Source organism: Dipodomys merriami, unplaced genomic scaffold, assembly GCF_024711535.1.
Source record: "Dipodomys merriami isolate MVZ:Mamm:240054 unplaced genomic scaffold, mDipMer1.0.p SCAF_64, whole genome shotgun sequence".
In the NCBI taxonomy this organism is placed as follows: Eukaryota; Metazoa; Chordata; class Mammalia; order Rodentia; family Heteromyidae; genus Dipodomys; species Dipodomys merriami.
Genome location: NW_027206224.1, coordinates 2,486,860 through 2,499,971, shown reverse-complemented (window position 1 = coordinate 2,499,971; position 13,112 = coordinate 2,486,860). Strand labels below are relative to the sequence as shown.

At 53.0% G+C, this 13,112-nt stretch overlaps 2 protein-coding genes across 5 annotated transcripts in view; one reads left to right on the top strand and one right to left on the bottom strand.

The window, feature by feature from the left end:
- Window positions 1-2,226, top strand: part of LOC138815383 (nuclear factor of activated T-cells, cytoplasmic 3) — a 65,892-nt gene extending 63,666 nt beyond the window's left edge. Inside the window, exon 10 of one of the 2 annotated variants that reach the window (XM_070004736.1) lies at window positions 1,602-2,226. In XM_070004736.1, coding sequence (XP_069860837.1) covers window positions 1,602-1,723 — 122 coding nt within the window. In that variant the 3' untranslated portion in view covers window positions 1,724-2,226. The remainder of the gene's footprint in view (window positions 1-1,601) is intronic. The other variant, XM_070004737.1, reaches the window with a different exon arrangement.
- A 2,850-nt stretch (window positions 2,227-5,076) lies between these two features.
- Window positions 5,077-11,186, bottom strand: LOC138815384 (epithelial splicing regulatory protein 2). 3 transcript variants are annotated; one of them, XM_070004738.1, is made up of 15 exons: window positions 10,542-11,186; window positions 10,333-10,461; window positions 8,782-8,895; window positions 8,561-8,675; window positions 8,137-8,235; window positions 7,661-7,715; window positions 7,478-7,588; window positions 7,275-7,407; window positions 7,149-7,191; window positions 6,738-7,039; window positions 6,415-6,627; window positions 6,143-6,341; window positions 5,829-6,015; window positions 5,410-5,575; window positions 5,077-5,330 (listed from the first exon to the last, which is right to left on the bottom strand). In XM_070004738.1, exons 1-15 carry the CDS (start codon window positions 10,740-10,742, stop codon window positions 5,241-5,243), a joined length of 2,157 nt encoding a protein of 718 aa, XP_069860839.1. In that variant the 5' UTR covers window positions 10,743-11,186; the 3' UTR covers window positions 5,077-5,240. The 3 variants fall into 3 exon arrangements, with proteins under 3 accessions (XP_069860839.1, XP_069860840.1, XP_069860841.1); XM_070004739.1 differs by having other exon boundaries at window positions 7,478-7,585; window positions 10,542-10,851; XM_070004740.1 differs by lacking the exon at window positions 5,410-5,575 and having other exon boundaries at window positions 10,542-10,851.
- Between the last annotated feature and the right edge of the window lie 1,926 nt (window positions 11,187-13,112).

Sequence of the window (13,112 nt, the reverse complement as noted above, 5' to 3'; positions counted from 1 at the left end):
TCAGGAGGTTGAGATCTGAGGACCATGATCCTATATACACTTCCTTTTATAGCTGAGATACCACCATATACAGCTCTTTTTGTTAAGATGAGGGCTCATGAACCTTTATTTTGATGGGGCTAGACTGGAATTCCACTTCTCCTGATCACAGCCTCCCAGATATAGCTAGGATTATAAACATGAGGGCATGGCTAGTGTAGAATCTTTACTTGAAGAACCTATAGTCAGAAAGCACTGCAAACTATACCAGTGTCACAGCATGATAAAGGGACAGGATAATAGTATTAAATATGATTTTTTAAAAAAAAGCCAGGCGTTCATGGTTCACACTTGTAATCTTAGCTACTCAGGAGAAGATCTGAGGATTGCTGTTCAAAGCCAGCTGTGGCTGAAAAGTCCCTGAGACTCTTACCTTACAAGAAACTACTCAGAAAAATCCAGTAGTGGTGCTGTGGCTCAAGTGGTAGAGTGCTAGCTTTGAGCTAAAAGCAGCTCAGGGACAGCACCCAGGCCCTGATTTCAAGTCCTAAGACAGGCCAAAAAAATAAATACACACACGCGCGCGCGCACACACACACAAACACACATGTGTATGTATATCTCCTCTGTGGTTTGCTAGAGTATTTTTATTCGCTTTATATGCTGCTAAGTGGAACTACATTTGCTCTAGAGCATGAGCCTTTGGAGTGAAGATAAAATTTCCTGATGCCAGTCATTGTAGCTCATGCCTGTAAGTCTACACAGGAGGCAAGACCTAGAAGATTGAGGTTTTAAGACAGCCCAGGGAGAAAAGCCCTTTCTAGCAAATGCTGGACTTGGAGGTATGACTCAAATGAAGATTTCCAAACTTGAGCAAGAAAGCCAAATGAAAGCATAAAGTCCTAAACTCAAACCCTTTTACCAACTCTCTCTCTCTCTCCCTCCCTCCCTCCCTCCCTCCCTCCCCTGACCTGCCAGCCATTTCCTTCCCAATTCGAACTAAACAGAGACAGACGGAGGAGTCTGGAGCCACTTGGGGAATGATATTTATTACTTTATGGATGTGTACTGGGGCTTAAACTCAAGGCTTAGGTGCTGTCCTTGAGTTTTTTTGCTCAAGGATAGCTTTACCACTTGAGCCATGGCTGCACTTTTAGCTTTTGTGGTGCTTAATTGGAGATAAGAGCCTCAGTCATTGGGCTGGGAAGGTGGCTCAGTGGTAGAGTGCTTGCCTTGCATTCATGAGGCCCTGGGTTCAATTCCTCAGCACCACATAAGCAAAAGAAAAAAGCCAGGAGTGGTGCTGTGGCTCAAGTGGTAGAGCACTGGCCTTGAGCTGAAGAGCTGAGGGACAGTGCCCAGGCCCAGAGTTCAGGCCCCACGACTGGACCCAAAAAAAATTAAAAAAAAAAAAAAAAAAGAGCCTCAGTCATCACATCTCAGCCTCCTATAGGCATGAGCCACTGGCACCTGGCTGGGAATGATGTTTCACTTTAATGCCACTCAGCTCTGGAACAGATTTCAAATACTGAAAGCCATGGGAAAGGCAATGGCTGGCGAGAGTTCTAGGTGAAGCATCATATGGTATATCATTAATCACTCTTCCTTTTCTTCTTTTTCAGTGAACGAGATAATTGGGAGAGACATGTCCCAGATTTCTGTTTCCCATGGCTCAAGGGTGAACACAGAAGCTCCTCTCCAAGGTTCTGAGTCCCTGGATTTAGGAAGATCTGATGGGCTCTAACACTGCAAACCTGCATCCTTGTGCCAGATCAGCTTCTCAGTACTTCTCTCTCAGACCTTGGGTTTCTAACTCTTTGGCCTTCAGGACCTGTACCAGGAATTAAACTCAGCCATTTATGGAGAAAGCATCTGTTCACAGAAGAACAGGAGCAGCATAGGCTGAGTGATGGAAAAATGAGTTTTGCATTTTTTTATATTTAAATAGAATACTTTTATATGACAGGTGCTTTGAGTGTGGATGCAGCAAGCTCTTCATTTTAGAGATGCTGCTTTTGCAGGTGACCTGGTTGTGTAGCTAGAATTAGTGATTTATACTGCTTTCTGGTCATTTGGAGGCCCTTTAGTTTTGATATTTTTAAAAATAGGAAGTTTTGATAATCTTCTAGAGGCAAGCAAAAGGAGAAAAAGAAAAGTATCTTAAACCCACACTTAATGCCTCAGAAACTCAGCATGTGTCCTGAAGCCTTTCATAGATTCATAGGAAATAAAGCCAAATGTAGCTCATACTCTTTATAAAAAAAGTAAACTGTTATTAGATAAAATGAGAAGAGACCATTCCATCATTGAAGTGTTGGGATATAAAGACATTCCAGAGCATAGCCTTTACATAACTTTCTGGGTAACTTTCCTGCAGTCTCTCCATGTTACTAAAATTTTTATGTTTTTAGGACCTTGTATAGATAAGATGGCTAATTGTAAAGTAAATTTGAAAGGTGGAGTTTTAGCTTGGTAGCTTTAATTTTCTGCCACCCTAAACAGACTTTGGCATGCTCTTCCTATTTATGTCTTCTGACCCCAGAACCTTCTCTTAAGTGGGAGCTTCTGCCTTTGGTTGCGCTGTAATGTTTGATGGTTCAAGCAGCTTTGTAGTTCTAATTATTCTATAGAAGACAGGCCAGCTGTGTCAGGAGCTAAGTGTAAATGAGCTGTGCATTAAGATGAGCCGAGAAAATGCAAGACTCCAGATGGAAAGGCTTATCCTCCATTCTGTTTACAGCCTGAAATTATTCTGGCCCACCCTTCCCTGTCTGTGACCTAGAAACCAGCCTTTTCTTTACAAGGCTTGAGGCACATCCAAAAATGAGGTGGTGTCATGGACCTCACCTTCTACACCAAAGATGCCCTGGTCCTGCTGCTGGTGAGACTGTAGCCCAGGCAGCATCCTGCAGAAACTCCAACCTGCTATCAACCAAAGGAGGTACACAAGTTGGGCACCTACCCTGCCCTTATCTTCTCCCTCTTAAAGGGATTTATTGCCTGTTTCTGGGCCTATTTTGAAGTCCCTGAACTTTACAGTATGTACTTTCATTTATTCAGGAAGAAAAATTTTTGAGTGCCTACACATAAGACAGAGTACTTGGGCCGGCTTCAGACATGACACTGTTACTCCAAGCAATTACAGACCCTTAGTGCCAGGGCTCTTATGGTCACATAGGGCCTGAGCCAAGGGCTGGTCTTTGCCCTCCACCTGCAGTCAACAGGGTAAAAGCTGTTGACCCAGGCTAAGGAAGTTTTGGTTTTTTTTGTTGTTTTGTCATGATTTGGATTTCTTCCCTAAAACAATCTAGAGAACAATCTATCCTTCAATACGTTACTCTGGACTCTCTTGGAGCTAGGTGTTTTAATTTTTCTTTGAAAGTAAGTTTGTGTTGGTATGGATATAAGATAATGCTTCAGGGCCTGTGGTTGGAATCCCACAGCTTTCTTTGAAGGATAGAGGGTTAGCCTCCGAGTTAAAGTTCCAGAAACATGACCAGACTTGTTTCTACCCTCTTTTCCTGGGGCTCTAGGGTACTTGTCTCATCCTTTGGGGGCTGCTTTGCTCCCCTCAAGAATAAAAGCCTCTGTGATCCAGCGTTGCTATGCACCAAATTTTGATGCCTTTTAAATACCTTGATGCCTGTAGCACTAGAAATGCTTTCCTATTTAAAACAAAAGTTAAAGTAGAGCTTTGTCTACTATGTAAGCAGTTTTATATCCGCTTTGTAAAAGCTTTTGTGTAAGAATATTTTTTGGCTTTGTAGATAAAGACTTTGAATTTTTTGTGCAACATAATGGTTATAAAGCACACATCCATTGGACTATGCAAATTGATTTCTAGTAGCAGCATTGAGTGAGTGGGCACACAGCCCTCTCAAACCTGTGCTAAATCTTGGGTTAAGGAATAGAACAAGCAGCCATTCTGCTTACTCGATACATAAAGAGAAACATGGATGAAAACAGCTTTGTAAGGAAGAGATGCTTTGGGTTCACTTGTGGTGCTGCTTCCCAGGGTACAGCCCACACCCTCCAACCCCCAGGCTAGTCACTATCAACAGCTCTCTGCTGGGCCTGGCTTTGTGAGGCTATTGGTTATATTCAAAAAAGATGGTTGGGTTACCTTTATGACTCAAGATGGGTGTAAACTGAAACTGCGTTTTATAAAATGGATGTTTAGTAAAGAAACTGGTTCTCAGTTACGTTTACAGCACTTGGGATTGTGTTTTCTTGTACATTTTGTATTTTAAAACCTTTCATAGGAGTGCAGTGCTCCTTACCACAAATATAAAGGGAAGAGGAGCCACTAGTTCAGGCTCCTCCTCAGTTTTAGTGCTGAAATAATAAATGGTGACAGATTGACAGTCCTCTTGCAGTCCTGAGTTTTTCTCTGCTCGAGGTTGGTGTGGAGCCTTTCACTCTCAGGCCAAAGCTTAGGGCGCTGCAGCTTTTAAAGTCCATTGGGTCAGGAACTTTTGTTCATTTTACAGAGAGGACACGGTTCCAAGTTCCTTGAGGCTTCAGTACTGCACTCGTTAGTGGGTGCAAAGGACAGACCATCATGTTTGCTTGGCACTGGACAACTGGCCTTCCAAAGGTGTTGCAAAAAAGTTGTCAGACAGTCCCTTTTAAAATCCATGCCTGATTTTTTTTGGTCTGGAAAGGGGCTCCTGCCCTCTAGTGTTCTCTGAAGACAGTGCAGCACAGTCCAGAATAGGTTGGTATTTTGCCCTCTACATTCCTCGTGTGTAGCTGGAGTGGGGCTAGCATTCTTAGATGGGGGCCACCACCCCTGGCACATGGTGGTTCCTAGCATCCAAGTATCCTGAGGGCAAGGACTGCCCCTCTCTTCTTCCCTGCCCTCACAGGAGGGGAGGTGGAGTAGAGAGCATTGAGATCTCTACTCAGAAGGCTCAAACGGACCTTTGGCCCTCCCATTAGTCTTACATGAAGGTTACGAGGGCTTAGATTTTTAAAAGCACAAGCCTGTAGCGTACCAATTAGTCCCACAGTATGTGCGGGCACAGGCCTGTCAGGAGGCCTTCGCATGCCACTGGAAACAGGACAGTCCCATTTTACCCTCAGCCATCATCTTGGATTTTTGAATAGGTAGAGAAATACATGGAAGATGGATCTGGGCTTGAGCTTCTCAGGATGCCACCTGAGAGCTTTGACAAGCTAGATGAAAGCCATCTGGCTGAGGATGCCCAGGAGAGCATATTAGCTGAGGAGATCAGCTAACTCTATTTACTAGCTTCCTCCTACAAACACACCCACTCCTTGGGGGTTTGTAAAACAGTGCGAGGTGGATCACCAACAGGCATCAGAGTGGCGTAGTCATCAGGGGCCAGCTGTGGAAGGGACACAGATTTAGGGCATGCTATTCCAGGCTCATCCAGGCCTTCAAGCCCTCTAGCCACATAACCTCACCTGGTAGGCCTGGAAGACACTGAGCAGATCCTTCATACCAGCTGTGTATGGGACACCCTGCATACGGACCAGGGCTCCTGGCTGAGACAACACTGAAGTGGGAGTAGAGGCCAGAGCAGCAGGGGGCGTGGCAAGGTAGCCCACAGTTGTAGGGGACACTGGAGGGCTAGGGTGGGAGGGACAGTTTAGTAGTGGTCTAGATCAAGACCTGTCTCTCTCCTCCCTTGCTTCTGTCTCGTGCTTAGTTCTTCCACCCTGAAATCCCTGCCTCCAGTTTGTTTTATAGGTAACATCATCAGCCACCTATATACTTCCTTGCCATCTCAGAATAAAGTCTAAGACTTTACGTTATCTGGCCCAGAAATGAATCAGTACCTTCCACATATGGGAATATCTGCGGGGTTCTGGCAGCAGGGTACCTGGGGTAGTAGGCTGTATAGTTCATGTAGAGTTGAGTGGCTGGTCCTGGGTAGTAGGCAACAGGAGTGGGGGCAGCAGGCACCCTGGCACCTGGGAGCAGTGCCGAAGAGGAATACAGAGCTGCCGTCTCAGTGGGAATGAGGGCTGGGGTGGCCTGGAAGGCGGCGTAGGTGGGTGGCGAGAGGCCTAGAGTTAAGTAGAAGGTACATCTGCAGGGAGCTGAGGACTGCCCTAGAGGGATCCCCCACTGTGGGAAGAGGCAGCTTAGAACACCTGGCCTCTGTGTGCCTTTGCCAGCCCCTAGAGCACTCACAGGGCAGTTTGCAGGGTGGAGGGGACATGCCACTGCGGCCCAAGGTGCCCCCCATCAGCACGCGGCTCATTTCCTCAGTGGAGCAGGGGACAACCTCCACATAGCGTTCCTTCATCACCTTCTTGTGGCAACGCTGAGCAGCAGCAAGGGCACGCTCTGCTGACATCATCTGGATGAAGGCGTCGCCACTTGGCCGGCCCTGTGCACACTATCTTGTAAGTAATCTGTTGTGTGCAAGAGCATGTGTGTTCCCCTCCCAGTAGCAGCCTCACCTGTTGGTTGAGTACCATGTGCACACCATGAGGCCGTATATCAGCTGCTGCATCCCCCAGAAAGCTCAATATATCTTCGATGGTGGCTGCGTAGGGTAGGCCTCGAAGGCGTACACAGTCCCTTCCAGCGCCAACTGCCAGTGGAAAGGGGATGGGCAGCAGCGGAGCAGTAAGTGTGGGAAGGAGTGGGCTGGACGCATAGCGGTTTAGGACCTAGTGAGAAAGGCAATGGGCTTTTCACGCGACATAACAGAACTGAAGCTTCACCCCAAGGAGGCGGGGTGTGTTGTGGGGGAGGATGAGGAGCCATGGGCGCTACATACCTGCTGCACCTCAGCTGCAGTGCTCCGGAAGAGTTCGATGTATCGCTTACCCAGCATGCCCTTATGCTTACGCAGTGCAGCCTGTGCCAGCTCCTCACAAGCAAAAAGAGCAAAGGCGTCACCAGTTGGCCTACCATCAGGGTGGCGCACGAAGAGCAGCCCCTCAGTGCCTCCAGTTACTGGGCACTCGGGCCCCAGGAAGTCTAGCACATCGGTTGGCCCAGCTGAGAAGGGCAGTCCCCGCAGCCGCAGGATCACTTGGTCTTCCCGTGACAGGAAACGAGCCACCTCTAGTGATGTGCCTGCGCAGGGAATGGGAGTCAAAATGCGAGTTGAACACAGGCCCACGTGAGAGCAGAGGCAAAAGGTGGTAGGAATAGGGTAGAGGTCAAGAAGCAAAGGCACACTCACCTCCTGCAATCTTTACAAACTCCTCTCCGGTGGCTTTATATACCTGTGAGAGTAGAGGGAATAGCCCATGGGTCTCAGGCCTGACTCCGCTTTGCCCTGCTCCGCTCCGGGGGAAAAACTCCCCACCTCAATATAGCGGATGCCCATGTGATGTTTGTGTCTTTGCAGTGCCAGGTCGCGCTGTTCACTGTCCACAAAGCGAATGAGGGCCTCACCGTTTCTGCGGCCCTGGGCATTGAGGCAGAGTGCTACACCACCCCTGTGGAGCCAAGTGCTGTTAGTGCTTGCTGGGTTAGGTCCTGGTGGCCCTCCTCTCCTGTCACACCCACCTGGCAATGTTGAGCCCTTGGAAGAAGCGAGCCACATCCTGGTCTGATGACTGCCAGGGCAACCCACGGGCCCGTACCACAGTCTCACTGTCCACCACGTCCGCTTTGCTGCTATGGGGGAGGGAGGGCACAGGGTCAGAGCTGGCCGACTGCTGTCACCTGCACCCCTGCTCCCATACTCACCAGGGCCCCGTCTCATATTTCTGCTTTACCACCTCGGGTTTCGAGAATAAATGACCTGAGAGGAGATGGCATGGGGGTCAGCAGGGTCTGGTGGAGGGGAGAGGGGTTCTCCCCACCAAGCTGCAAAAAGAGGACAGGTGAGGGGAATGAGGTGATAATGGGATGTCTACCTTGTGCTGGCTTAGAGAAGGCCACGAGAGCGGGCAAAGGGCCTGGGAGTTTTTCTGCTCAAGGCTAGCACTCTACTACTTGGAGCCATAGCTCCACTTCCAGTTTTCTGGTGGTTAAATGGAGATAGTCTCATGGACTTTCCTGCCTGGGCTGGCTTTGAACCTCGATCCTCAGATCTCAGCCTCCTGAGGACAGGCTAGGAGCTAGGATGATAGCTGTGAGCCACCGGCGCCCAGCATGGCAAGGGGAATTTGAAGACAGAATAGGCCTGACAGCAGGTGAGAGCCCAAGTGAGGGAATCATACCATTGGGCCCTTCAAGCAGGTGGAGGATGACAGCTACCATTGTCTTCACTTCCCAGACCCCAAAGTCGTCCTCTGTGGCATCTGTCTCTAGTCCCAAGTCTATGGGCAGAAAAGTGGCAATAAAGCAATCCTAGCTTCAGAGGCCCCGCCTGAGGGTACTTGGCATAACTACTAACCATGTTCAACCCAGGCCCAGGTCTCCTCTTTACACACATGAAGAATCCCAACATGCGCTTTACAGGCCCCCAGCCCAAGAACAGAAATACACCCACATTCCAAATGCAATCCAGCATAGACATAGCCCTGGATACAGTCAAGGACTCAGCAGATAATGCACATTTGCTTTGTGTCCATATAACCCATCTAGCAGCATGCACATGCTCAAGATACAGCCCAAAGCCACCCATCCACCTGAGCTAGATACCCTGTGCCATGGTGGCCACTGTGAGGTCCCTGGCAGAGCAGGTGCTTGGGTGCTGCATATGGAACTCTCTGCGGAGGTCGTAGAAGGAGAAGAAGATATCGGGGAGCACCAGGTTCTGGGGGCACATGGAGTGGGGATGAATGAGGGAACTGGGGTGTACTGAGCACCCCTACAGTGGGAATCTTGGGAACCCAACTACCATTGTGCCTTCGGTGGCATACCTTCCTGGAAGCCTCAGGGTGCAGGACTTGTCGCAACAGCTGCTGCCCATCAGTGCAGAGCACGCAGGGGCCCCCGCCCAGCTGGGCCACATCCCCGCTCACCAGCTGTGAGAACTGGGGACAGGGAGTAAGGAGACTCAGAGTCACAGCTAGACAGGCAGTAATTGGGGGTGGGGGGAGAGGAGGGAGGATTGAGGCTGCAAAGCTGGTTCCTCCAGATGTTCAGCCCTACCCTGCTTGGGGCGGAGGCCACATCTAGTGGGCCTGGCTCTGTGGCATAATTTCCTTAGACCACCACCCCCACTCCAATCCCTGTCCCAGTTCACTGTCACCTTCTCTAGGCCGAATGAGGGCACTCACACATAACCAAGCCCCCATCACACACACTCCAGGAGTTTGGAGTGGGGCCAGAGCAAACACCTGGTGGAGTGGGAGAAGCAGGTGGGAAGAGGCGGGGTAAAGCAGGTTAAACCAGTCCCAGATCAGGCACCGCCCTCAGACAGGTGGGGGGAGGCCCAGGCCTGCCTGAGGGACAGGAGGCTCATGGTCAACAGCAGCCCCGCCTCCAGGTCCGACCAACCCAGGGGCAGCGAAACTCCAAGGACACAACTCCACACTTGGACACCAGAAGCAGCATGAGCTTTGACCCACACCCTATCGACCGGCTTGGCACTGAACTGTTTGCTTTTAGAGGGGGTAGCACCCCCTCCCCACGCTCCAACCCAGCTGGAAAACCGGTATAAGCACTAAGCACAGACTAACAAATCTCCACCCCCTCTCCTACCTCTGCCAATTCTATGACACCTCACAACTTGAGGTTGACAGAACAATGCACCCACCCAGCTTTTCTCCAGGATCCTCCCCAGGTATAGGCTAGACTCAGCCAGCATTTTTGTATTTCTTCATGAAGAACCACCAGATTTGAAAGAGGAAAGAATTTGTGCGTGTCAAGCAAGGTACACTCACTAAGCCAGAATCAGTCACCGGGTAAAGGCAGCAGTGAAGACTAGAATAAACAGCAATGGGAACTGCCTTCCACTTTGGCCAGGGTTGGAAGCACCCCAATCTTGAACAGTCAGGAGGAAGTTAGCCCCCAGGCAGGGTACGGACAGCACCCACACCGGCCAGCCGGCAGAGACAGGCCTAGACGAGCAGCTTACACCTGGCGGCGTCTGCCCCGGAGGCAAACACCGCCCGACGCCCCCGCCCCAGAGATTCCCAGGCGGGCGGGCAGGACCGAGGCGCAGGGCGGCCCAGCCCGAACCCCTCGATCCTCGATCCTTCACCCTCCACCCCTCACCCATGGCACATTTCCAGACGGCCGTTGGGCCTCGCTTTCTCAGGCCGCCATCCCCACCCCTTCAGCGTGCCTGGGAAGGGGCGGGCAAGACCTAGGCAAGAATCAAAAGTTTCCGATCAGACCCTGTCCCACCGCCCCGGCCGGTGGGAGGTGGCGCGCCAGGCCTCGCCTCGCCTCCTGCCGCCTCCCGCGGCGAAACGACCCCCGCAGCCCGGCCTTTGTGGTCAACCCACGCCGGGCCCGGCGCTCACCTGCTGCAGCACCTTGTCCAGGGACTCGGCCTGCGCCAGGCTGTCCGCACTCAGCCCGCTCGCCTCGCGGCACTGCGGGCTCAGGGCAGTCGCCTCGGCGCGAACCAGCGACTTGTGCAGCGTCCCCACCTGCGAGTTGCGGGGGACACCCATCAGCCGCCGGGCCCCGCGGCTTCCCCACCTCTTCCCCCGCCTCCGGTCCACCCTACCTGGCGGCTCCTCAGCTCCACCACTTGCCAAACTAGGAGAATTAAGTCGGTTTCGTCGGAGCCCAGGTCTGGCCCCAGCGCACCGGCCGTGGCCCCGAACAGCACGACGAGAGATCCGGGCCCGGAATAGGGGTCTGCGGCCGGATCAACCGCGGGGTCTGGGCCCGGGGGCGGGGGCGGAGGCGGCGGCGGGGGAGTCATGGCCGCGGAGGAAGGGGGCGCTCGGCCACACACGCACACACACACTCGCGCGCGCGCGCGGACCGACGAGGCGCACGCACGCACCGACCCGCGGCGGACGCGGAGGAGCCAGGGCGGGACACCGTGTGTTGGGGGCGGCACCTGTGGCTGGGCTGGCGCTGTGGGCGCTGCGGAGACCCGCCCTGGGCGTCCGGCGGGGCGGGGCGGCTGCCCGCCCCCGCCCTCCTGGGAGAGTTACCTGCGGCTCCGCCGTCCACGTGACCCGGAGCGGCCCGGACAACTTAGGGGCCTGGCCGGAACCCGCCCTGGAATGGAGAAGTTGGACTTTCAGCTGGGTCGCCCTGGATCCGGTCTCCCGCTTCTAGGCCTGCTCCTGTCCGACTCCTGGAGTGATCCCCTTCTTCCTCCTCCTCTCTTCCCCAGCGAGGACCACGAGGCCTCCGCCAGAACCACGTGCAAGAGCAGAGGCCTTCTCCCGTCCTGGAGGGTCGCCCGAGACCAGTTGAAGTCATCGAGAGGCAACCTGAGGGTTGGGGAGGAGGGGGGACTGGAGAGGGGAGTCGAGCCCCCCGGGGGTGGTAGTCACTGGGAGAGGAGGGGCGTCGTGAGAGCTACCAGGTGTCACTTTAGAGGCCTGGAGAAAGGGCGGGGGGGGGGGGAGCATAGAGATCTTCTGGGAAAGGAAAATCGAGCAAAGATCCTGCGTCTTTAGAGCTATGGGCGGTCACTAGAGGTCATCGTTAAGGACTTGTCCACACAGCCGGGGTCCGCGAAGTGCCGGCCCTCCGCTGGAGTGTGCCCAGGCCGGGGAGAGAGGAGGCCCCGCCCGAGACGGTCCGGGTCGGAAGCCTCGGCCCTGCGCCACGTGGGGGCGCCTGCGGCTTTGCCTCGCTCTCCCGGACGGCGGGGTTGTAGCCTGGAGCTTACGGGCCGTGGAGCCTTCATCTTGAGCCAACAGCCTAACTAACTCCTAATTAGCTTCATTCGCCCGCTCGGATTTGTGCAAACTGCTTTCCTGAGCGTCTCCGGGCAGTCCTGTACTGCCTCAAACTTTCCCTCTTACGTAACTCACTAGGAAACCGCGGGAAGAAATGGCTTCATCGGGATGGAAGCAGAGATCTGAAGCTAAAGCCGCGCCGTGTGCGTTTGGAAAAGCGGGGCTTGTGCACCGGAGAAAGCCCAGGGCGCATCCCTGCCTTATACCCAGGGAAAGAGCATGGCCCCGGGGAGAAGAGAGGAGAGGGAGAGAGAGGTTAGGGTGTGACTCCCGGTAACAAATGGAGACACTGAGGCGAAAGTGACTCAAGACACGAGGAGCGGGAGGGGAGCCGAAGTCCAGCGCCTCTACGTGACTAACTCACGTCCTTGGATCAAAAGCAAGTGCGCTCACCTACCTGGGCCAGCCCTCCCGCCCCACCCGACGCCTGCCGGCGAGACCCCGCCCCGTCGGCTCGCAGCCAATCAGACACCGGGGAGGGAGGGCTACTTTCCCCTGGCCCCGCCCCTCGGACACCCCGCCCCATCGGCTCGCAGCCAATCAGACACCGGGGAGGGAGGGCTACTTTCCCCTGGCCCCGCCCCTCGGACAGGCTAGGAATGTTAAATATTTGTTCTTGGGGCGGGGCGCAACTCCAAGGACAGGCCTTCCACCTCCCGCCCCCGAGGGCTTGGGCGGCAGGTAGGGGGCCCGCCTTCCTCTAGGTCGCGTCCTCCTAAACAACTCCTCTTCCCCTCTACCTGAAGGAGCCCCGGGGTCCCCACGGAGCTACTGGAGCAACTGGTCTGGTGTTCACGGGTTCCTAGTCGCCTTCGCCCTTGGAGATCCTCCCTCTCCAGTTGATGCCGCGCTGTTGGCAGCCCTAGCGGATTCCGACTGGAGAGTTGCTCCTGCGTGTGCAGGTCTTCTTCTCTGAAAGGTGAACCTGAGCCATCCAGTTGGCATCATGGGAAGTTTCATTGTTTCATTTTCACACATGTACATCAAGTATTTTGACCATAGTTACTTCATCCTTTGTTCTCTCCCCCTCTACTGACATTCCTGGCATTGTGTGTGTGTGTGTGTGTGTGTGTGCGCGCGCGCGCGCGCGCGCGCTAATTGTTCAAAGAGGTTTCACTTTAGTGGTTCATACAGTATTTTAACTTTGGACTCTTATTTGAAAAAAAAACAAACTAATAGCTAGGAGTGATATTGCACACCTGTAATTCCAGCTACTCCAGAAGGCTGAGGAAGGAGAATTTAGAGTTTGAGGCCAGCCTGGGCTACATAGCTAGACCCTGTTTCCAGAATAGAGCTATGCACTGGATCATGCCTGTAATCCTAGCCTCTCAGAAGGCTGGGATCTGAGGAGAGGTTTGAAGCCAGTCTGGGTA